The sequence below is a fragment of the Hemicordylus capensis genome, chromosome 1, assembly GCF_027244095.1.
Source record: "Hemicordylus capensis ecotype Gifberg chromosome 1, rHemCap1.1.pri, whole genome shotgun sequence".
NCBI classification, from domain to species: Eukaryota; Metazoa; Chordata; class Lepidosauria; order Squamata; family Cordylidae; genus Hemicordylus; species Hemicordylus capensis.
This window is the reverse complement of record NC_069657.1, coordinates 337078669-337104146: the sequence shown is the minus strand read 5'-3', so window position 1 is coordinate 337104146 and position 25478 is coordinate 337078669. Positions and strand designations below refer to the sequence as shown.

The following is a 25478-nucleotide window of genomic DNA, read 5'->3' as shown; positions in this document are numbered from 1 at the left end:
AAAAACACCCACTTTTTGCGTTGGTTTTTGGGGGCAACTTCAAACTTGCAGTAAAGCCTCACAGAAGACCCACAGTAAAGCCTACTGTCTGGGAAAGTTCCAGGGGTTGACATACATCAGTAATTTTAGATAGGGCTGTTATAAAAATATAACAAATCAGTTGGGCTGACCCCTGAACGGCCAATTTAGGGGGCAGTGGTGGAGCATATTAAATGAGAGACTCCCTCTCCCACTTGCTTTGCTTGTCACCACAGCCCATCTAAAAAATGGGAGTGTCGCCTGTGGCCCTTAGATCATCATAGGGCCTTTGATATGCTTCCATTGGCTAGTGGGTAGAGAAGGAGGAGCTGCTTAACTCTTGCATCAGTGCCTCCTCCCCATTGGCCAGTGGACGTTCTCCCCAAGACCCATGTATCATCCAGAGGACTTTGGGGGAAAGCCCACTGGTTGGTTGGCTGAGTGGAAGGAGGAAGAGCTTCCGTTACTGCTGGGCAAAGATGGCAGCTCCTTGTTCGGCAGGGCAGCTCCTGTTCTCCTCCTCCATCCTCATTGGTGAATGGGAGCAAGATGCAGCAGCTCCTTTTCCGCCACTCTTCCAGGGTGGGAAGGGATGAACTGCCACTGTCACCACCAAAAATTCACCCCCTTTGCTGCTCGAAGGGAAAGAGTCACAGACTATTGATAAGCTCGTGGAGGTGCAGGAGGCAGGCAAGGCTTTGACCAAGCCCCCTCAAGCCACAACCTGGTGCCAACACTATATTGTATGGACATAACATTAAAATTAGCAGTGACAAAGCTTTGTCTGCAAGCTTAAAATCTCCAGTCATGGACAGAGGTGATGATTCATTCCCAACATCTATCCCAACAATTTTACCTGATGCTGTGGTAGCATCAGGTAAAAGAGGTGCTTTGTAAAAGAGGAAGTGCCATTTCCTTAGAAAGACAGATAATTCATTAGTTCATTTTTTTTAAAAAATGGAAAGCCCAGCCTTGTTGAAGCATTTCATGGTTTCTGGGCATGTGCCACGAATGGGCTGCTGCACACTTACCAATGTTTTCCTGGCTCAGGAGATCTCTGCTGCATTTTTCTTTTTACTAAATAGGTTGGGACTGAGCTTTATTTGATGTAATAAGTAGTTGGTAAAGCAACAGCTTTTGGCCAAATTCAAATGACTCTGAAAGTATGCCGAGATGTGAGCTGAAGAAATGTGGGCTGAATTTGGGAAGATGGCGCTGTGAGTATAAGATTAACATTTCAAGCAGACATTCATCAGGGGCTGATCTGTATTTCCATGATGACAAATATATATACACACACACACACACACACACGCACACACACACACACACACAATTTGTTTTATGTCTAAATGCTGATCAAGACATGAAGCCCCTCTCTTAAAATACAATTGTGTCAGGTTTACGGGAGTTTGTCATGCAATCCTTGCATTAGAGGCTAAATTAGGGCAGCCAGGACCCAGGAAATCTCCCTTACCTTCAAATTCACTTAATTGGGAGATGAGGCAACAGGTGTAACATCCAACAGTTACCACATGGCAAGAAGAACAAGGCAGCAGAGCATGGAAGAGGCTGTGATGCCTCTTCTCTGGCTGCATCAAGGACATTAACGTTACACCCATGTTCTCCAGATTGTGCCCTGCAACCCTAATTCAGATACTCAGCACCTCATTGAGTTCCTTCCTGTTGACTCTTGGAAAGCATTCCTGTGGCACATCTGGTAAAGTGCTTGTATGAAAGGAGAAGGTCTGAGCTTGGACACACAACGAAACTGTTGGCTAGCAATTTTAGCACACATCAAAGCTCAACCCACTCTTTTACTCTAGAGAAACTCAAAATGGAGGAAATAAAGCCATTACTTTTACTTAGGGTCTTTATTTTGTATCTCTGAAGCAGTAACCTGCAGTCAGTAGTGAATCAATGGAACTAATGAATTAGTATGATCATGTTTGCCTCACTCTACACTGAGGAATTTAACTTCTTGTTTGAGAAGTGTTTCATCTGGCTCTTCTACAGAGCTGTAACAGAATCTAGAGCTTCTCAGGAATAAATAACCTTTATTTTGAACATACAGAGTGGAGGTACATACCAAAGCAGATATAAGGTTTTAGAAGCTGTGGTGTTCAAGTTTATACAACCAGATCCTTGGGCTATAAGGATGATTACAATTAACCATCGTTTCTTAGGGAGAAGTCCACAAACATGCAAAACAGGTTATTGGAATCTGGCATATCATGGTTTATTTAGTGGAGGGGGGAAATGTATTGGTTTGCGTACAACTCAATCCTATGTGCAATCACTTAGGAGTGAACCTATTGAGAGCATGGGGCTTACTCCTTAGTAAATGCACAAACCATACAGTTCTAGAGATGGTAAATTCCTATGTCCATTCTTGAAGGTAAGATTGTTGAAATGATTTCACAGATCCAGAATTCCTATTCAGTCTATGGTCCTCTGCCCTCAGCAATTTTATGAATTATGAATTTTTATTTTCCACCAGATTTTCTTAAGAGCTACCCATTCAAAACACAGACTCAAGGGAGGAGAGCTGGTCTTGTGGTAGCCAGCATGACTTGTCCCCTTAGCTAAGCAGGGTCTGCCCTGGTTGCATATGAATGGGAGACTTGATGTGTGAGCACTATAAGATATTCCCCTTCAGGGATGGAGCTGCTCTGGGAAGAGCATCTAGGCTCCAAGTTTCCTCCCTGGCATCTCTAAGATAGGGCTGAGAGAGATTCCTGCCTGCAACCTTGGAGAAGCCGCTGCCGGTCTGTGAAGACAATACTGAGCTAGATGGACCAATGGTCTGACTAAGTATATGGCAGCTTCCTATGTTCCTATGAGTGAGGGAGTGGTCATATTGGGAAAAACGTTCACCTAAAGCAGATGCAGATGCCTTTGTGGCTGGAGGAAGTGAGGACTGGATTAAGGTAGGTACAGCAGCAGAGCTTGGTTCAATATGATGATCCCTTGCTTTGCTTGTTTGTTTCTATATTAACTTTAGGTGCTTTATTGTTAGATCAGGATATGTCTGAAACGTCTGTATGAAGCATTTAACAAGAGGGATTTCATAAATGTGTTTGAAACTGGTTGCATTCACAGTATAAATGTTTTCCTCTAATCTGTTTGGGAACTCATTTAAGATGAAGTACTAGAATTTAATTTTGATTTCAATCAATAGGGCTAAACATCAAAGCACTGATTGTGAAAATATGGCCAAGTTTGTATATTCGTGGGCCTCAGTGTCCCTCCCTATTATGAAGGCATTTTCCTCCCCTCCACTAAGCCCATCAAGTTCTATATGCAATGACATTATTCACACTATCTCCACCTTTTTTTTCTTTTTTTGGAGTGGCAAGAACCATGCAAATCAGATCATCATGCATATGGCTGTTGGAGCAAAGCTTTCATACAATATTTTATGGGAAGTGCATGATGGAGGAAAAGGAGTGTCCACTCCCCAGCTATAGGAAAGAACTTGATGGCCTGGTAATATATGGATTGGCCCAAGGTGGCAAGAGATTATAGCATAACCTTGGTGGGGTGGGGGAAATGCAGCCAATTATTTCACAGTCAGAGTAAGAAAGCATTACAGACAAATACTAATTACTCATCTATTACAGTCATGGTGTAAACAACAGAAAAACAGCTAATTTCTTCTGGAATTCTTTGGGGTTTGTTTTTTTAATTTAAAAAAAATCAATAGATCTAGGTAGCATTTATTCTTCATGTTTCAACTTCTGACATTTTCACTTAAGCAATATCCAGATATCAGAATTTTCTTTTCTCATAGATGGTCTATTTGGTCACCATTGGCTCTCCACTTGATAGTAATGATCTTGGAGGTCTGGGGTAGTAACCAGCAGTTATTGAGCTATTTGAAGAAAATCGGGTGAATCTATAATTCAGTGGTAAATCTGAAAGAAACAAATGTATCATGTTTTGATTGTATGCAGCTCACATCAAAACAGTACACTAGGAAGAGCAGTATTTTTCTTCTTTAAGCTCTTTGTGTCTTCATTATTGTAAGAATTTAATCAGACTACATGATTACATATTTGCTGTAGAGGGAGTATGATGCTAATACTTTGGCTTATCCTATGAGGGATGCTAAGCATTGCTTAAAATAAAAGAAATATATTTTTAAATTATTTGAAACTGGCATCGTTATTTGTAAAGAAATTATCAATTGATTTTGTCATGTGTAGGTATAGCCTGAGCTACCATTTAGCATATAAGTTAATAAAAAGCATTTTCTTTCCCTTTAAGATTCTACTTTGTCTCCACCACATATCAAAATTAAGGCAACATGATGTTTCCTATAATAATGTCACTGTAATCTCTCTTCTTCCTACAACATGATGGGGAAGCAGTAATAGAAAACGCTTTTTGAAAAATGTAAGCAAATCCCTGACTGCCATACTGCGCAATACAGTAGAACACAATGTTTGTGTAGTTGCACAAGCACAAACATGTGCAAATGGGCTTATGTGGCAGTGCACTCATTATATAATGGCTGCAGTGTCATGCAACTCAATTTGTGCAATTTTTTGTTACATTCCACTGCATGCGTAACATTGCGCAGTATGTCAGTCTGCATAGTTCTGTTGATACTTGTAAGAAGTTTGTGGGACACTTTCTAAAGAGATTTTATAACGCAGTAGCAAGTAGAAAACAGGATGTGTGGTTAGCAGAACAACTACAGGAAGAGCAGGAACAGATTTAAATATGATCGTATAGTTGCATTTGCATATACAGTACAGTACTGAGGAAAAGTTTGTGAACCCCCTAGGATGGTCTAATAAGAAATATTAGAACAATTCTTATTCAAAACTTAATTAGATCCTAAGTTAAACCCTGATTAGGAAAAAAGGCAACCTCATGGAATAAGTAACTCAGGCAAAAAGGATATATTTTGACTATTCACCCAACAGAAAGATTGAACAACAAACATCCTTGTGTGAAAAAGTGTGTGAATCTTTCATTCAGTAAGTGTTGCACCTCCTTGAGCAGCAATAACTGCAACTAAATATATCCTGTAACTGGTGATCAGTCTCTCACATTGGCTTGGAGGAATTATGGCCCATTCTTCCATTAAAACCTATTTCAGTTCTGTGACATCTGTGGGCTTCCTTGCATGAACAGCTCTCGCTTCAGGTCTTACTACAACATTTCAGTAGAGTTTGGGGCAATTCTCACAATCAACAAAAATTGGGCTAGCAGAGGCTCGCAGCCGAGCCCGGTAGTTCTTGAGCTGCTAACCCGCTCGAGAACCCCTGGTAAAAAGCAGGTTTGCGGAGTGAGTGCTCCAGCAAACCTGCTTTTTACGGCGTTTTTAAGGCCTTCGCGCCTTGCCTACTCATGAGTAGACCCCCGGCCAGAGGCAAAAAGCCACCTCCCAGCTCCGGGGGTCTCCCCAGTATGCCCTGCGTGCTCGCGCAGGGCATACTGGGGCTTGCGGTGGTTGCGCGGCCCCCGCTCCTCCAACCCCCGCCGGCTCCGTCTCGGAGCCGGCCATTGTGTGGGTGGCCGATCCGGCCGCCCAGGGCTCCCTGCCTGCTCCTGAGTGGGAAGAGCGGGCTTAGCCTGCTCTTCCCTCTCACCCAAAGAAACCGGGTCTCATTAATCGTGAGACCTGGTCCTTTAGCTTGGGACTTTGATTTGGCTAACTCTAAAACATGGAATCCCTTCTTCTTCAGCCATTCTGTGGTAGACTTACATGAATGCAAGTCTTGAATCCTCTAGAATTTTTTGCTATGCCCCTGAAGTCATGGTTCCATCAATGATGGGAAGCTGTCCAGGCCCAAACCATGATGCCTCCACCACCATGCTTGACAGTCGGGATAAGGACCTTACTTTGGGAGGCAGTGTTTGGTTTTCACCAAATAAATCATTTGTGATTGTGTCTGAAAAGCTCAATTTTTGATTAAGTTTTTTGGGTCATCTAGATGCTTCTTGGTGAACCTGAGCCCGGCAGCAATATTCTTTTTAGAGTATGGTTCTTTCTTAGCTATGCTCCCATGAACACCATTTGCATTCAGTTGTTTCCTGGTGGTGGATGCATGAACCATCACATCAGCCACAGTGAGAGAGGCCTGCAGGATGCTTTCCAGATTACACGCTGTTCAGCAATAGTTTACTTAGGCTTGTCAGGATAATCTTGAAACTGCAAATAAAAGGTGTTGCGGAAAGCCTCCAGCAGGTAATGATTGTCATGGTGCAGACATAATTCAGGACGTTTATGTAAGACAGGATGCTCAAACTCAGTCATGTAGCTTTACTCTGCAGGTTGATTTACTTGTTACCTAGTTAGTTAGGCATCTGATTGTAATTAATTGTGTTAAGGACACTAGGAGTTCACTTACTATCTCACACACTGATCCTGAATTAGTCTCATTGCACATCATTGTGTCTCAAGAAACACAACATTGATTAATTCATGCCCATTTATTGCATTAGGAAAGATTGGTTTCATTTATGCAAGGGTATCATGGTAAGACCTTGCAGTGTGATTCTCATTATTCTACTTGGGGTTCACAAACCTTTTCTCAGTACTGAACAAGATATCTGTATTTCCAGAACCTGTGACAATATAAAGAAGATAATTATGAAGACCAGGATGGAATAGCTATTGTATGTATCAAGCTAACTACATTAAAGAATACAAAAACTACATAACAGAATTATAAATCAGCATTGAAGTACTCCTACAGACTTCACAGTGAAATAAAAGCTTTGCTGAACGTCAGGCATTTATAGGTTATAATATGTTGCACTTTCTGTTCACAAAATTGAATATTCTAGTTTGAGTGTCCCATCTGCTCACTTGTTTTAATAGGCTGATAGACATTATACTCCCTCTAAAACACACTTATTATTCATTATTGATAATAATGTTTATCTTTTAAACGAAGTCCATCACACTTCCTCTAAGTTTGGCTGTGGCACCCAGCCCTCTAGTCTAGGTACTAGGACACCATTCCACAAAGTAACTTTTTACCAGCATGGAGATTATGGGCAGATCCCATTGTTCTGGTTTGTAGCCTGAGCAGGCTATGCAACCAGACAGGGCCAACCTAAGGGGACAGTTTGCATATCTTCATGGACAATGCAAGCATATGGTTCTTATCATGGGCCACTAACTGTTTACCATGTGCTACCTTTCCTTGAAGGTTTTTCAGTATCCCTTTTAACTTAGTTTTGCATGGTTTATGCCAATAACATTTTCATTTCATTTAATCAGCATTATCACCATACCTCAAAAAGGACATTACTGGAGAAGGTGCAGAAGAAGGCAACCAAGATGATCAGGGGCCTAGAGCACCTTCCTTATTGTTGGAGATGAAATTCTAGTACACCAACCTTTTGCACCAACTATCCTAATGACCACTAGGGGCATTGGGAGCAGGGGTAGCCAGTGAGGATCTCCTTACCTGTCCCTGCTTTCCTCTGCTCTATGACCCCTGCTTTGACTCCTCAGGTACTTCCTGCAGTGAGTCAGTCTTCCTCCTTTCCTCCTAGAAGATGGAAACATCTCTCTCTCTCTCCCTACCTATGCATTATGTAGCTGATAGATAAGATAGGTCTTTCCTATCCCAAATGTATTTCACTAATAAACTTATTTAGTTTAGACTCTACAGTCATCTCATGTGTGTTACTTAAATAGCTGCAACTAAACTCTGCATTCTGTAACTGGAGTGGTAGCTTCCTTGGTGATTTGCTAAATAATCACAAACTCCAACACTTACAAGGCAAGGCTACAACACCTGGGGCTTTTTCATTTAGAAAAAAAAGGTGACTGAGGAGAGACATGAGAGATGTCTATAAAATTATGCATGGTGTGGAGAGTGGACAAAGTGACCTTTTTCTCCCTCTCGCATAACCCTACAACCATTGGTCATCCCATGAAACTGATTGCCAAGAAATTTAGGACCAACAAAAAGAAGTACTTTTTTCACACACACATAATTTACCTATGGGATTCTCTGCCACAAGATGTGGTGGCAGCCACCAGCCTTGATGGCTTTAAGAAGGGCATAGATAAATGCATGGAGGACAAGTCTATCAATGCCTACTTGTAAGAGGGCTATAGTCCATCTCAAGCCTAAGATGCCTCTGACTACCAGTTGTAGGTGCATGTCCTGGGAAGAGCGCCTCAGGAAGCCACATGGAGTGGCGGGAGAGCGGGTAAGGACCTGCTGTGCAGACTTTTAAAGGTCATGTTTGCCACCCCCTCAGCACCACACTCAAACCATCAAACCAGTTCAGTGGAAGTACGAAACAGTTCATATTTGAACCTATACACAAACCAAGGCTCATGCATATCTGTACTAGTGGGCCAGTGTGTGAAACAGGATGCTGGACTAGAGAGACCTTGGGCCTCTAGTAGGGCTGTTCTTATGTTCTTATCCCTCAAAGGACTGTGACCTGCTGTTTGCACATAGCTGCACTTGACTTTTTGGAGGAAATCTAGGCCCACCTTCAAAAACTATTCCTGTTTCAAATTCTGTATTTTTTTTTTTAATGTAATATTTAGACAAGTGTACTTTTCCAGCAAGGCATCCAAGTGAAACGAAGTAATATGCTGTTTGGATAAACTAGTGTTAGGCTGCTTTTGTGCAAACACATTCCTATTTCTTTTTAAAAAAGAATACAATACACAGAACATACCACACACGTGCTGACCTGCAGATAAGGACAAAGCAGTAGTAGGAGGAAGCGGAATAAAGGAGAATCACTACTCAGGCATCAAAGAACGTTATGATTAATAGTGTTAAAGGAAAAAGGAGATGTACTTGGCAAGATTGTGAAATACCACCACTGGTTTCTCTCTAAAGAGATATAACAAACAAGGGCCTAGAAGAAAGTGGCTAGTTGAGAAGGACATACAGTACAAAGAGCACAGGCTAATCCTAGTTAGAACAGCAGCAAATTGTGTGAAAAAGGGGTGGTGGGAACACAGCCTGGAACATAAATCTATCTATCTATATAATTCACTTACGAACGACCGAGTTGAGGACCTACGTCCGGAGCTGTGCGGATGTCTGGAACTATTGCCTGGGGAGGGAGCCGCAGTGAGGGAGGCTGGCGGGACTCGGGGAACAGCAAACAGGACAGAGGACTAGGGAATAGAGACAGAGGAAGACGGGAAGGATTCAGAGGAAAGAAAACAGGGAAGGGAAGGAAAAACAGAGGAAGAAAGGTGGCAGGAGAAGGAACGAGGGGGAGGCTGGGGTGGAACGGCAAACTGAGGAAGGAAGGAAGGCGGCAAACAGAGGGCGGCTGGCATATTCGGGGAAGAGAGAAAGAAAGGCGGCAAGAGCAGGAACAAGGGAGCAGCTGGGGCGGGACGCGGGGAACTGCAGGTGGGAATCGGCCGGCAACCTTGGGGCAGCAGGAGCAGGTCCGAGGGGGTGGCTGGGGCCAGTTTCCTCCTTTGCGAGCGGCGGGGAGGGGAGGGCCGTGTGAGGGCTGTTAATCTTCTTCCCACCATTGTTCCCAGCCCGCCTCCCCCACAGCCACTCTGTCGCACCCCGCACCTCAAAAAAAAAAACAAAAAAACAAAAACAAAAAACTTTGGGGAAAAACACCACTCCCAGTCACTCCTTTAAAAAAAAAAAAAAAGACTGTGTAGTCCAGCTGGCAGCCCCCCCCCCAATAAAAAACACCACCCATACAACAACAGCTCAGAAACAACTGAACAATCAACCAAATTCTCGCAATGAACAATCAACCAAATTCTCGCAACGAAAGTCCAAAAAGTAAGTATACTACTGCTGGGGGGAGGACAGAGCAAGAGAGCTGTGGGGGGAGACAGAGTGAGCGAGAGAGAAGTGGTGGGGCGAATGAGACAGTTGTGGGGGGGGGGAGAGGGGAACACGGTGCAATGCACAGCTAAAACGGGAGGACCAGCCAAACGAATTCTTCCAACTAAACCCCAAAAAGTTAGTAAACTACAGCACAGATGCTCTGTGTGGGTTCAGCTAGTTAAGAATGATTTTTCTTGCCTCAAAGCTTATTCAATTTGTCATAGAAGGATACTGAAACCTGTTTACACAGTCATTTTCTGCATTAATTCTTTAATAAACTTTCAAGTATCTGATGTGTATTTTTATCCCTTATTATTTTAAAAGGAAAAAAAAATCTTCCTTGTCTCCCACCCCCCATTTTCTCTCTCATTCCTATTTTTAGTAAAAAGGGTCTCCTGCCAGAGCTCATCACTTCCCACACAGCCCTGAGAAATAATACTTCATTCTTGCTGACTCTGGTGTTTTATAAGTTTCGTTTTGACCTGGGAGACATCTGATCTCCTTTTTGGAAACCTCAATGCTGCAGCTCACTGTTTGTTTTTAGAGATGTGCATGAGCCACGATTATTGCCCTGGTTCGAATATGAACTGCTTTGTGTTGCCACCGAACTGGTTTGCTGGTTCAAGTATGATGCTGGGGGTGGGGGTGGGGGGCGGGCGCAGCAGGACCTTTAAATGTACACATTTAGCAGTGAGTCATTGTTCTAAGCCACTGGGTCTAGCAGATAAGTCTTGCATTTCCATTACTGCTGCCATTGAGCTTTCAAGGTATCACCCCAGTTTCACAGCTTTTGCCAATTTGCTAGTGAAGAGAAAGGCAAGAAGTGAGAGAAAAGAAAGATCATCTTGTAGTTCATTCCTGGGGACTATCATGTGTAATGACAGAATGGAAAAGGAAAGAAGGAATTGGGGCAGGTGAGTTGCTACAAGGAATGTAAGGAGTTTGGGCTCTATCTGGGACACATGGATTGTTATAGACATTCATGTTTGCTCTAAAGCAGAGGTTCTCAACCTTGGCTGATGTCCTCATACTGCTCGTGTCCAATGAAAGAAAGCACATGTGCAGTGGTTACATTCCTGTTTCAGCAGTGTGGCCATTCATTTTTGGGTAGGGGGGATTTCTTGCTGATATCCCCTTTCCCTGGAAGTGCTCTGTGCTACATACAAATATATATCTCCGGGTGTTGCACAGGGAACTCTGGTTCTAAAGAAATTGCTACAAGTACTTGCCCAATCTATATCTTACCTGTGAACATAAGCTGGAATCACAATGTCACAAAAAGTGAACCTTCTAAAATTCTACAGTAAGGGCATTCCTAAGTGATATCTACGTCTCTCTGACGTGCGCGCGTGCAGAGGACTCCTGGGAGCTTTTCATAGCGAAAGTGGGGAAGGGGCGGCAGGGAGGTGCTGCCCCAATTACTATTAAATTGCCCCAATTACTATTAACTGCTGCCCCAATTACTATTAAATTACAGGCGCCAGAGTGGGAAAGCAGCGGGAGGGGTAAGTAAAGCCTCCCCCCGCTCTTAAAGCAACACCCCCACCCAAACCGAAACACCCAGGTCCGGACCGGTCCAGGCACATCCCTATAGGAAAGTTCAAGAAAGGAAATCCAAGAAGCCCTCTAATATCACAGGGGTAACATTCACAGAAACTGCACTACTGGAGGGCTTGAACTACTGTAACCCCCCAATGGGGAAAGGTTCTTTAGCGTGAGAGTGGATGTAGCAGCTTGCGCCTTTCATGCCACTTCTTTAAATCTCCTTGTGTACCAGCTGAGAAGCGGGGAGACTAGCTAACTTGGCAAAGAGGCACCTTTTCATGTGGCAATTCTCTTTATTTAGCAGGGGGAGAGTAACTGGCCCTGTCCACCCCCAGCACAGAACCTCCAGTGACTGTTGCTGGTGTCTATCTTATGTTTCTTTTTAGATTGTGAGCCCTTTGGGGACAGGGATCCATCTTATTTATATATTATTTCTCTGTGTAAACCACCCTGAGCCATTTTTGGAAGGGAGGTATAGAAATTGAATTAATAATAATAATAATAATAATAATAATAATAATAATAATAATACAAAGCAGGCCTACAAGAAAGAACAAGTCAAGAACCGAGCAGAACAATGGAAAAATAAGCCCCTGCATGGTCAATATTTGCACAATATAAGTGGAAAATCAGACATCACCAAGACCTGGCAATGGCTTAAGAATGGCAACTTGAAGAAAGAAACAGAGGGTTTAATACTGGCTGCACAAGAACAGGCACTAAGAACAAATGCAATAAGAGCAAAAGTAGAAAAATCCACCACAAACAGAAAGTGAAGCCTTTGTAAAGAAGCAGATGAAACAGTGGACCACCTCATCAGCGGTTGTAAAAAGATCACACAGACTGACTACAAACAAAGGCATGACAAAGTAGCAGGGATGATACATTGGAACATCTGCAAAAAATACAAGCTACCTGTAGCCAAATATTGGTGGGACCATAAAATTGAAAAAGTTGAAGAAAATGAAGATGTAAAAATATTATTGGACTTCCGACTACAAACAGACAAACATCTGCCACACAATACACCAGATATAAATGTAGTTGAGAACAGGGCCGGACTGGGGGCACTGAGAGGGCGCTGGAATGTATGTGGGGAGGGCGCCAGGTTTTGAGCAGAATAGGTAATTAAGGGTGAGAGTTGGGGCACAGGGGCACCGCGTGGGTAGGGCGCACTGGGAATATGCCCTGTTGACCTATGGGCCAGTCCGAGCCTGGTTGAGAAGAAAGAAAAGCAAGTCAAAATAATCGACATAGCAATACCAGGGGATAGCAGAATAGAAGAAAAAGAAATAGAAAAAATCACCAAATACAAAGATCTACAAATTGAAATTGAAAGGCTGTGGCAGAAAAAGACCCAAATAATCCCAGTGGTAATTGGCGCCCTGGGTGCAGTTCCAAAAGACCTTGAAGAGCACCTCAACACCATAGGGGCCACAGAAATCACCATCAGCCAATTACAAAAAGCAGCTTTACTGGGAACAGCCTATATTCTGCGACGATATCTATAACAATTGACAATAAAATCCTGGCATCCCAGGTCCTTGGGAAGGACTCGATGTCTGGATAAAACAAACCAGTCAATAACACCTGTCTGACTGTGTAAACAAGAAATAATAATAGAAGTCAATTGTAGACTTATTTCCAAAGATGACACAGGGAAGTTCCTGCATTTTAGATATGTGCATTATTTATTTATTTATCATATTTTTATACCGCCTGATATGTACATCTCTAGGCATGACATTAAACATCAATTTTTAATTTATGAGCATATTTTTATTTAGCTCTATGATTTTAGTGATTAAGGTATGAACCAAAATGGATTATTTGACCAGCACCTCACCAAGGAGATTAGATGAAAATGCATGTATGATTAGTCCATTTTTTGTAATTGAGTATACAGAAGTAGAATATTACTATATAACACACAGTTAATTTTGTGCACTTGGTGTGTATTAATGGATGAAAGTGTTGGGTTTTATAATTTTGTTCTGGCTTTTCCTGGGCCTTCCTTTGTTTTTTTATCTTGGCTAAATGGATACTCCCTATATAAGAAAATGTCTCTCTTCCTTTCTCTCTTTCTTTCTTTTGGAGACAAAGTTAAAGTAGATCAAATGAAAAACAGAGATTTTGTTATTATTGCTCAGTCAAGAGCATTTGTTTGGAATTTTTTTAAAAAGATCTGTTTTTGTCTTGGCCATTATTGCTTGTGAACAAAACCTTTCAATTTGAGGAGATTACATGGATTACTTTGTTCTAATTCTTTGAAGCTCTGAGAATATAGAAAAAAGCTTTAGCGATGAGCATTACATTTCAGAAATAGCTCTGCTGTTTGGATTAGATAATTATCTGAATATTCATTTCTTTGATTTTTTTGAATAATCAGAACTTTATTTCATGATAAAACTGCACTTAGTTTTTAATGATAAACAACTCGTGCTGTTAATCTAGTTAACAGGATATGGTTTGCAAGATCATCAGCACACTTGGAGACCAACTCAAACCTCTGTGCTCACTAAATCCAATCCCTTTTTTAACTTCTCAAGTAAAAAGAAAAAAAGCCTGAAGCTTATTAGAAAAACTGTTGAAAAACAAACTAGCAGGGAACACTGCCCAAATGTAGTGAAGGCAGTCCTTTTTTCTGCAGCTCTTGAAATAGCATCTTTTTCTCTTTTCTCAATTTAATTCGAGTTTTAAAAATGCACTTTAGGGGCTCAGTACAGAGAGCAGCTGAACACAAAACTCTGGTTATCTATGTATGTGCATTTTTTGGATCATATTACCATCTGCATTGTCTCAGCTTACACCTCTTCTCACATCCTCTGTTCCCATTGGTTCCCATTACTTTTGTTATTTGACTCCACTGGCACCTGAATCAGGGGCGGAACTACCATTGTTCCAAGATGTTCCTTGTTCCTGGGGACCTCCTCCCTTGCCTCTCCCCTCCAATTGGGGGCTCCTGCCACCTCATACATGCCTGTCTCTCACCTTGCACAGCTGTGTGCCTGCACTCTGCCTGCTTGCCTAAGCCTGCCCATGGCCGTCGGCCAATACTTTCTCCTGCTTACCAAAATTTCAGAAGCTTAGTTTGTAAGGTTATGGTGAAAAACTTTATACTTAGTCTAACTGAGGATACAACTCCTAAATTACTACTGAAAAGAAAAACTCTGGAGAAACAACTGAACAGGTGACTGTGAAACAAGTTCCCCCCTTCCAAATCCTTGTTCCCAAAGGCTTGTTCCCAAAGAGAGAATGCAGACTAGTATTTTACTATTGGCTTCTCAGCTTCTCCATGCTCCTTTCTCCATGCTCACAATAGGAGAGGAGGTGCTGCGCTCTCCCAGGCTGTAGTGCGTTGGAGTCAAGAGCAGGAAAGGCTGCCCAGCAGAGGTGGCAGGAGTGAGTTGGTGTGTGTGTGTGTGTGTGTGTGTGTGTAGAAAACACAGCCTGCTTCTGTATTAGCGACACCCCTGATATAACTGTACCTTAAGGTAATCAATGAAAATGGTTGAAAAACAATTTCCTGCCAATTGGAAATGGTTGAAAAGCCACATCTCCCTTTCCTGTCTCACAATGATCGAGAACCTTCTGGCCAGCCTGTGCTGTTTCTATGGGACCGTGTGTGTTCCATGTAGTATTTTTGCCAATCAATTAAGAATTTCTTATATCAATGATTTAGCTGATGGGAATAAGGCAGTAAGACCCAATTTACGTGAATATTGGGACTTCTACAATAAGGATGCAGACATCGAGAATGGATGTCTGAGAGAGCTTATTGGGATAGCATCCCATATGAAGCTGGAGGGAAGCTAATGTTTTCTGGCTCTCCTCCCTAGATGGCCGATCAGGGATTTCCCTATGATGGCCAGCTGTTATGTGGCCAGCATTCAGCTAATCCTCTGCTTTAGATGGTTGTAGCAGTGGAAGCTTCGAGTAGTTCTCTCTGGCTGACATCCATTCTAGCACTACACGGAATCAGTAGTGCTGAGTTCCAGACCACCGCTATGCAGTCACACAATTCTTAGGGAATACTTCTGTGATGTGCAGTGGGTTCAAAGGGAAGGGGAGATTGGCAACAATTGCTTCTTCCCCTGACATTAAGTGTTGCTCTTGATGTCAGCCATTATGTTTATACAAGATAAATGATCTTCTCCCTTGAAAACAACACCCAGAAGAGTCCTGCTGTATCAGGCCAAGGCCCATCTAGTCCAGCATTCTGTTCCCCACAGTGGCCAATCAAGTTCCTCTGGGAAGCCCACAAGCAGGAAATGAGAGGAGACCCCATGTCCTGCCATTGCTCTCCCGCAACTTGTATTCAGAGGCATCCTGCCTCTGAACCTCAAGGTAACATATAGCCATCAAGACTAGTTGCCACTGATAGACTTGTCTTCAATGAATTTATCTGATCCGTCCATCACCATATTTTGAGGCAGTGAATTCCATAGATTAATTATGCACTGTGTGGGGAAGTACTTTCTGTTCTTCTCAAATTTCCTGTCAATCAGTTTCATTGGATGAAATGATTCTAGTATTGTGAACCTTTCTCTATCCACTTTCTCTACACCATGTATAATTTTATAAGCCTTAATCATGTCCCTTCTTAACTGCCTTTTTGTGAAATGAAAAGCTCAACATATTGTAGTCTTATAATATATTGAAACATGCTGGGAATAAATACCAGCTTATGCAGCTGTATCCTTCTGTACTGGATACTTAGAGCTATTTGAAATCTTTCAATAAGGCTATTCACACGACTGGGCAGGTGGCAGGTGGGAAGGCAGGGTCCAACTCACCTTCCTCCCAGATGATCTGGCACATGTTGCTGGGAGCGTGGCTCATGCTCCCAGACAGTCTGCACTGCTCGAAGCAGCGTGGATCTCTGGAGGCTGGGACGATGCATCCCGACCTTGGGATATCCCACAGTCCACTGACGAGCATGGTGCATTGGGGGATATCCCCGTGAGATGGGTGCTCTAGGCGTGCCTGTCTGTGTATGCTTGGGCTGTGTGCAGCCCAAGCATACACATGACCCTGGTACTGGCTAAAAGCTGAGGTTGAAAGTTGGGCTACCCGCGAGGGCAGCACTGGGATCAGGTTCAATCCCGGTGGTGCACACAAGTAGCCAAACCCAAGCTAGGCTGCCCTAGCCTGGGTTTTGCTGCTTGTGTGCATACCCTTATTGTTGGGAATTTCAGCCAGTTCCTCCCACTTTCCCAGCCATGACGTCATGGTCTGTGAATGACTGAAGACTGAAATCTATGGATGGTTGTGCTTCCTTTCTTGTTTCTTGAGTGTCTAGACAGGGCCAGCCAGAGGCTGCACAAAGTTATTTAATGGATAATCAAAACCTACAATGAGGAGCAGAAAGAGGATATTACAATGACCTTACCTTGTTAATGAGCTGCCTATGAGTTGGCCTCTTAAGTCTCAAAGAGGCAGAAAAATCTGACATTTTTGGAGTGGATAAAAAGGTTAAAGGAACATTTGTGTTAGTCATAGATGAGGAAGCCATATGTTGGGTTATATATACTCTGACAAGGCTTTTGTGGGGAACACGTCAGTATATGTTTATGAAGAGTGTAGTGAATCATTACCCAAAGAAAAATAAATCTAGTGATACAAATGCATGCAACTTATTTAAATCAAGCAGCACAACAATTTGTCTTCTTTCTCCTCAAAATCCTATTTGAGATTTTCATCATTCATTCTCAACTGTTTTTAACAGGGTTTTTTTTACTGCTTAGTACAGAAATCTCTGAACCCTGAGATCATATATATCATATTCAGACAGGATTTATAATCTTCTAGTGCTGTCTGTATTAAACTTTAATGTTTTATGTATATGTGTTAAAGTATGAATTGAAGGGTGAAAGAACATGAAATAGTTTTGTGGAATAGTTAAGAAATCCTCTTTCTTCTTCTCATGCTCAAAGTGTCAATAAAGGTCCTCCTCCTATTTCCACCTGAATTGTCTTGAGCTTTAGAGAAGCTATTCAACCACAGATTAAATCTGAGAAATTATATTAATATCTGGAAGGCAATATTTTTAAATAAATCAATATTATTTTTGACATGTTCATACATTGATTCCAAGATGATGATGATGATGATTATTATTATTATTAATTTATTCTTACCTGCTAATGCTTCAATGCTTGGGATTGTGATGGTGCTGTAAGTACTAACACATTTGCAGGACCAGGTATTTACTAAGGTTTCTGAGTCTTCTGCTCCTGAAATAGTATCCACAAAGAAGGAACCCCACTGTTTAGAACGAGAGTGAAGAGCTTTTGGATGATGGCCCTGAAACATAAATTAACATGAACATAAACACCATTTCTATATATGCTATAATGCATGCATGAAATTAGATTCCCAAAGACATTGGAAGCAGCTTTATGCACACAATGGGCACTGCAGGATCAAAATGCCCCAAAATCAGTTAATGGAGAAACCTTCAAGCTCCTACACACACTGGATCACACACCACATTCAGATTCTGTAGTTACTCACTCTATGTGACCATAGAGCCATATGTACTGCAATGCAATTAAAACATCATGTCAAGAATAAGTCTGAATATCTGTAGAGGAATCCCTGAGGTGGAGCCAGTCACTGCGGATAAACTGTAACAAATGGGGACTGGCAAATGGTGGATTTAAGCCCTGCCTTTGCCTCAAAGCAAGCCCACGTGGGGGAAAGAAAAATGCTGATTCATTCTCTCCCTGTTTGCCCAACAATGGCCGTCCCTCTGGTAATCGCTGCCACTACGCCCACTTTTTAACAGAGTTTAATCCCTCCCTGGTGTGGGTGAAATTCCAGGAAAACTCTTTCTTTTACCAAATGGAAAAATAAAAAAACCTACCACGTGTAGCCTATGCGTGAGGAGGAAACTTAGTACTGTGCTGCTGAGCAATGAAACTCGAGGCATGTTTGCAGCAGAGTAAGACCCCTTTTCAGCCCCCACTTTCCTGAGTTGAAAATCCACTCAAAGAGACTGGTTAGAATTGTAAAGGACCAAAAAAACCCAAAACCTTTATTCAAAATTCACTGCTTCAGTCTGAGGCTCTCTCTCTCAGCTTCAGTTACAGGTAACAGCATACACTCAGTACTTTACAAGATTACTCCCAAAGAACACTCTGATGTTATCTGGAGTGGCACACTTTAAAGATCTTGGTTACTCAGTTGCAGAGAACATAAATGCAAGAAAATACAAAAGAAAATGCCCCCAGTTGTAAAGAACCTTTAAAAGCACCTTTATAGAGTACAGAGACTTCTACAGAGCCCTGGGTGGATAAAAGGGATCAGGCTAGGGTTTCTGAGAAGGTTATGTTACAAAATAAAACAGAATGGACCAATTGTAAGGACTTGCAAAGCACTAAAATAAAGAAATCTGACGCCAGCTACCTAACACACGGTTCCCTGGATAAACCCTTCTCCGAAGCCAAGCCCTGGCTTCTTTCCTGAACTCACTAAAACCAAAGTAGAGACTTCAGGCCCCTGCAGAGTTCCTGGTTGCTGCCATGGCTTGGCCAGCCAACCTGTTGCTTCCCCTGCCTGGCTCCAACTGCACGAGACCAAAGAACCTCTTCACTTCCTGCCTTAAGTCCCCTCTGAGTGGCTGATCCCTAGAGGTCACTGCCTGACAGACAGGACAGGGTTCACTCTGGGTAAGGGACGGGCCGATTGCTACATAAACACAGCAAGCTTCATCTTGCAGTCTTGCAGGGAGGACCCTATCAGGTGGTGGTAAAAGTAGACATCAGCACTAGGGATGTGCACTGAATTGCTTCAATGCACATCCAAGGGTGGCAAGGGGTTCCCTTAATGGGATGTGGGCAGGTCCTACCTACCTGTCCTCCAAGCCCCCACCAGCCCACCTCGGCACTGTTGAAGCAGAAATACTTCTGTGCATGAAGTAGCTTGTGCTGCTTGCCCCTTTGAAACACCGCACCACAGTGACGGGATGCATCCCCCGGCATCCCTCATGCGGCATCAGCACGTAAATGGTGCTAGCGTATGCATCAACACCATTTGCGGGGCCAGCAACAGCATGCGGAGCATTGGTAGGACCTGCCCACCTCCCCGTAAGGGAACCCCTTGCTTCACACTAAAATATTTTGACGCCAGGAAACCTAAGTGTTTTGGCCCCTCTCCAAAGAGGCATCAGAATGTTTCAGGCGTATCCCTAATCAACACATCCACCTGGAAGCATTCACACTGGCCCTAGCAGAGAGATGTTGCCTCACTATCAACAGACCGCGTAGCTTTGAAGGATTTGGAGCAGTGCTCATGAGATCTCAAGACACTTGCCCTAGCTGTCAGGAGCTATATAAGGGAGGCTGGCCAGTGATGAGGGGCCAGTCCAGGAGGAAGGCTTGGCATTGAAGGAGCCCTGGGATTCTGATTGAGCCTTGGGGGGTAGCCACACTATGGCACGGTGGCGAATGGAACAAGCCCTGCCTGTAAGCCTTAAAACTCCCATGGCTGAAAACTCCGAGGCCACTTCAACATCCTTTGGCAGTAGCAGGGGATAGCAACTGAATTCCAGAGCAGCCTACCAGTAGTGTGGCAGGAAGATTTTCCCCACTCCTACTCCTGCCAAGCAACCTCAGTTGGAAGGGTGTGGGATGCAAATTTCAATGCTCAGAGCTGCCTCTGGATGTGCCCTGAGGGCTGTGCAACCCTCTGGGACATATTTTGAGTGAAACAGGGCACATTGGGAGGCAGCACAGACAGTTGAAATTTGCTTCCCCCTTCTGTATGCCCAAGGCTGTGCAGCTGAATACCCAATTAGGCAAGTTCTCCATTGCTTAGGTGCATCTTAAGACATAAAGTGTGCTATCAAGTCGGTGTTGACTCCTGGCGACCACAGAGCCCTGTGGTTGTCTTTGGTAGAATAGAGGAGGGGTTTACCATTGCCATCTCCCATGCAGTATGAGATGATGGCCTTTCAGCATCTTCCTATATTGCTGCTGCCCAGTATAGGTGTTTCCAATAGTCTGGGAAACATGCGTGCGTGGATTCGAACTGGTAGGCTGCTCTGCATGTTAGCCAATCTCTTTTATTTTATTTGCTTTTGCTTTCAACTCAATTTTCAAGATAATTTAAAATGGAGTTTAGGTATCAAAATTACTCCTTTGAAGACCTTCTTTATTGCATATCTAAAAGGGAAATTAATCCAAAAGGTTTCTATAGAAGTAAACATTTCGACGTTAACATGTCATCATCAGTGCTCGATGTTTTACATAGTAAGCTCTTACTATGTAAGACATTCTTATATAGTAAGCTCTTCCAATCAAGTTAATACATAGCACGAGAAATGGGGTGTATGTGTGTGAGGGGGAAGGAAGATAATAGAGCTTTCCCAAGTTGGGAAATGACGTGTTAATGTTGAAACGTTTGCTTTTATAGAAATCGTTTGGATTAATTTTCCTTTTTATATAAGCAATAAAGAACGTCTTCAAAGGAGTATTGTTGCAGGTTTGCCATCCTGTGTATTTCATCACCACTATATCAGCTGATATCAAAATTATCTCACTCAACCTTCCCTGTTTAATTTTTGAGATGAAAAGTGGAGGCAAAATGTTATCAGAACTGAACAGAGTCTGAAACCTTTCAGAAGTTTTTCAAATCAGTGGAAATGCTCCTGTAATTCATATAACTAAATACCCACACCATACACACAGAAGAATCTTTTCTATGAAGCAAACTGCTTAAAGCTTTTTCACAGAAAAAATGAGAAGCTCCTGTGCACGTGAAGCTCCATAAGTTCATCAGAGTCTATGTGTGTGCACTGGAACTTCCAGATAATAGTATATTTATGTATTTCATTCCTTTCTGGGTTATTAGTTCTGAGAACTATGATTTGAACAGAAAGCATGGCCAATTTTTAAAATGTGAGAATCTGATTTAGTGGGCATCAAGTCCCCTACTAAGTGAGCAAAGAGGCATCTTTTTAAAGTGGTAATTCTCTTTATTGAGCAGTGGGGGGATCAACTGGCCCTATCCATCCCCAGCACAGCATCCCTCCAGTGGCTGTTGCTGGTGTCTATCTTATGCTTCTTTTTTAGACTGTGAGCCCTTTGGGGACCAGGAACCATTTCAATCAATCAATCAATTAGTTATCTATGTGAACCACTTTGAGAATTTTTGTTGAAAATTGGTATATAGATATTTGTTGTATTTATATTAATATGAGCCAGTTAGAAGTTTTGGGTTACACATCCTACTCCAAAAGTTTAATGTTTACAAGACATGGAGCAGGTCTACAATAGCATGAGGAGCATTATAATCAAACATGACACTAATTGGCTTTGTTAGACTTTCACATAAGCTGACATGTTCCTGGAAAAAATGTTCTTTCCCCACTTAAACAGGAAAGGTTGACAGGGATAATTTTAAAATAACCTAAAAGGAAATCCTTTTGAAACAGACTTGTTAATTGGTTTATTTAGTTGCAGGGATATAGATGTAATGGACTGTGCCTCTGCGAAAAGAAACGTAATGAATTAACACCTCTGACCTATCATAGCCCCAGTCAGTTAAGAAGCCTTTGATCAACCCAATTGACTTCTCCTCTGCTTGCTTGCTGTCAGGGATAGTGGATATAGTAATTCAACACAGATTTCTTGTAGAAGCACAGATGACACCTGGCTGAACTAAAGCTCTAATCACAGGCCAAGCATTTTCAAAGAGAAATAAAAAGACAAAAACTAGCAAGGGTTGGTGTTGCCAACCCAACATTCATTTCATTTGGGAATTGTGTGGGACACCAAATCTGCTCACTTGAAATACATGCAGAGTACACAACACCAACATGTGCTCCAAGGATCTCTGTTATGTTGTATGGATTAATGCAAGAAATATTCACTTTATTTATTTGTGTTGCAACAAGGATATTTGTGCATCTATGCATGTCCAGGCCAGAAAGCAATGCTTTCCATTTAATGTAGGTCAGGTTGAACTTCTAATACATTATTTCATATTCATATACAACCTCTGCACAGAATCCTTACCTCATACTTTCCTTTCTTTTCTAAGGGCTCAGACTCTGTCTCTGTAGGCAGCATAACATGGTCCGCACTAAGTTCCTCTAAGATGAGGATGGTCTCCCAGTTACTATAGTGATGGGCTGAGAAAATGTCTGAGTGCATGCTGTCACCAAAGTAAACAATCTGAAAGTCAAATAGCAAGATAGTTGTATTTCGCATACAAGAATAGGTACCACAACTTCCAAAGAACCTGAAAATAGCCAGGTAAAAGGTATTCAAAATTCATTATCTGTCCTTGGGAGTTCCCACTCCCAAACCACAGCAGATTATCATGGGATGAGTTATATACAGGGCATACACTTCCTATGCCCAAGCTACTGTCAGGAAAATAAAGGCGCCCCTGAGAATAAGGATCTGAAACATCACTCATATAGATAGGAGTTCTTCTCATGATCAGTAAGAGCTCTGTGGAGGTCTGCGGGGACAGCGGGTTTGACTCACCCTCCCCACAGATGACCAAGCTCTCTTCCCTGGGTGGGCGGATCGCCCGCCCAGATGACCGGCTGCACTCCTGACAGCTCCAGGGGTCGGGCTGCCAGGATGCACCACTGCCAGAGCTTCAATAATGCACCACAGGGGTGTGCGGTGCATTATGGGGATCTCCCCCACCAAGTGTGCCAGCTGTGGCTGCAAGCAGCCGTGGCTGGCACATGATTACACAAATGAGGTTAAGGGAGCACTCACTCCCGTAACCTCAGTCAAGAGGGTGGATACTTAGGTGGGTTTGCCACTGTGTAGCTGTTGGGATTGGGCCCGGGGCCGGTTCACATGAGCGTGCAAAACCGAGCTGGACTTCCTTAGCCCAGTTTTGCACGCTTGTGTGAACAGCCTCATTACTTTTTATATCTGGACATTTTATCTCTGAACTAAACTATATGATAGGGGAGACACAGCACCATAATTAATTGATTGAAAAGACCATATTCAAAATGATTAATCATGGCTGCAATCTGGTTTGAGAGTATACTTCACTGAACACAGCTGGACTTGTTTTCAAGTAAAGATACACAGGATTAGACAGTAAATATCATGCATGGCTTAAAAAATACCTGCTAATGAAGTTATGTGGGATAGATCACTTTATTTTTCACTAGTTGGTTCAGAAAAATGTGGCACACTACGGATTCTACTTCCTCTGAAAGATTAGCTTCCTGCACTAAGATGTCATATTCCTGTCAATGTTGTGAAAGCAGCTCCAAGAAAGTCTGTCATACTTTGTCTTCTTTTTCCAAATACCTTTGGTTCTAGTTTGCCAGTCATCTTCTTCAGCAACTCATACAAATGGGTTGAGTTACCTTGGGAGTACCAGCCAGGCTTGTCCAAGGATAGCAGGGCCTCTTGTTCTTCATCATTCTCTGAAGTAATAAAGAAAAGTTACCTCAGCTTTAGTGAAGACAAAAAGATAACCCAACCACTTTTCTGGAATAATTGGCAGAAAGAGGTTGAATAGGCTTAGATCTGAGTAAGTTACTGCATGACAATTACATCACATTCATGGTCTGCATTTTGCCTCAGTATCTTCAGACTTCTTTGGAGTCAGCAGCAAACTCAACAACTCGCTTAGGAGAGCTTTAAAGAAGGGCTTCCAAACTGTAAAAAATAGCCCCAGTGTTTGTGTGTACAAACATCTTACAAAACTCCCAGTTTCACTGAAAATGAAGCAGTCTGTGATGCTACACATAGTTAGTTAGTTGTTTATTTACGATCTTAGATCAAACATCAATATACACAGAATATACACAGTAAAAAGAGAAAACAATAATGGAAACAAAGTCTAAAATGTCATCAAATATATAAAATCAGGAATCTTTGACAGTAACCGATTGCTGTGCTCTAGCTTCTCTTAGTTTGGTAAATGTATAACAAAATTTAGCAACCCCCAGGGATATTGTTGGGTCCCTGTCTTCTAATAAGCATATAAGAATTGTCTCCACTGAGTGGCTTTGGAGATCTTTCAGATACTGAGATAAAAATAAATCTCTTTCATCAGTATAAAGTGGACAATGTAACAGTGAATGCGACAATGTTTTGGGAGCAGCTCCGCAGAGGCATAGTCTCTCCTCATAGGGTTTTCTCTCAAATTTCCCTACTAGCATCGCTGAGGGTAAAACATTCAAGCGAGCTCTTGTAAACGCTCAGCGCAGCTTTGGTGAATAGATTGTATGGAAATAAGAGGCTGTGACCCAGTCTTTCTTGGTGCTTAGGAATTGTAGCGGCCTATTTACAGAGGCCCTTTCCTCCTGGAAATTTATGTCCCTAAGCCTTTTTTTTACTAGGGATCTTGCCGTTGACTCGCCCTGTTCTAACAATTGTGCTGGGCAGAAGCCCATCTTCCGGAGTCTTTCCTCAACCGTCATACACCAACGGGGTTGTGGGGTAGCAGCAAGGAGATGAGGTATAAGTCCTGCCGGGTAAAGATAAATCTTAATCCAATACAGGATGATGAGCAGCCAGGCCCTGGTCTCCAGTTTCCAAAGCCCAGTCTCCAGCCATATTAAGGAGTTCAGGACGCATTTTGGTACCCCCAATAGTGATCTAAGAAAGCCTGATTGTACTTTTTCTAAAGCTTGTAAGTCTTTTGGCGGTCTAACCTGAATCCCATATAGTAGCTGAGGTATCACTTTAGCCTGAAAGGCTTTATTAGCTGCCGGAATATAGCCACCACCTTGTGCCCAGAAAAATTTCCTGATTGCCATGGAAGATCATGTGGCATTCAATTTAGCGGCACTGATGTGCATAGAGGTACCACCATTAAACTGAAACACCACCCCCAGGTATCTGTTATATGTTATCTGTTATATGCTACACATATATTAAATAATGAAGTGTAACCCAGATATCATCATTTTAATACTAAAGAGGATAAGCTCAAAATGGCAGCTGTGCAAGTCTGAAACCATGGTTATATATAGTGTTATATGGTCTCTTTGGGTTATCCCAGAGACCAGTCTGGCTGCCACATTCTACACCAACTGAAGTTTCTGGACTATGTACAGAAGCAGCTCTGTGTAGAGTGCATTACAGTAGTCAAGCTGAGAGGTACAAGAGT

General features: G+C 42.5%; 1 protein-coding gene across 1 annotated transcript in view; it reads right to left on the bottom strand.

Annotated features, from left to right (window-relative positions):
* Window positions 1-1963: 1963 nt before the first annotated feature.
* NT5DC1 (5'-nucleotidase domain containing 1) overlaps window positions 1964-25478 on the bottom strand; it is a 142019-nt gene continuing 118504 nt past the window's right edge. Inside the window, exons 9-12 of the mRNA XM_053263456.1 lie at window positions 23666-23784; window positions 22394-22552; window positions 17513-17678; window positions 1964-3935 (exon numbers count right to left, since the gene is read on the bottom strand). Of these exons, the coding sequence (XP_053119431.1) occupies window positions 3817-3935; window positions 17513-17678; window positions 22394-22552; window positions 23666-23784 (563 nt within the window). The 3' untranslated portion in view covers window positions 1964-3816. The remainder of the gene's footprint in view (window positions 3936-17512; window positions 17679-22393; window positions 22553-23665; window positions 23785-25478) is intronic.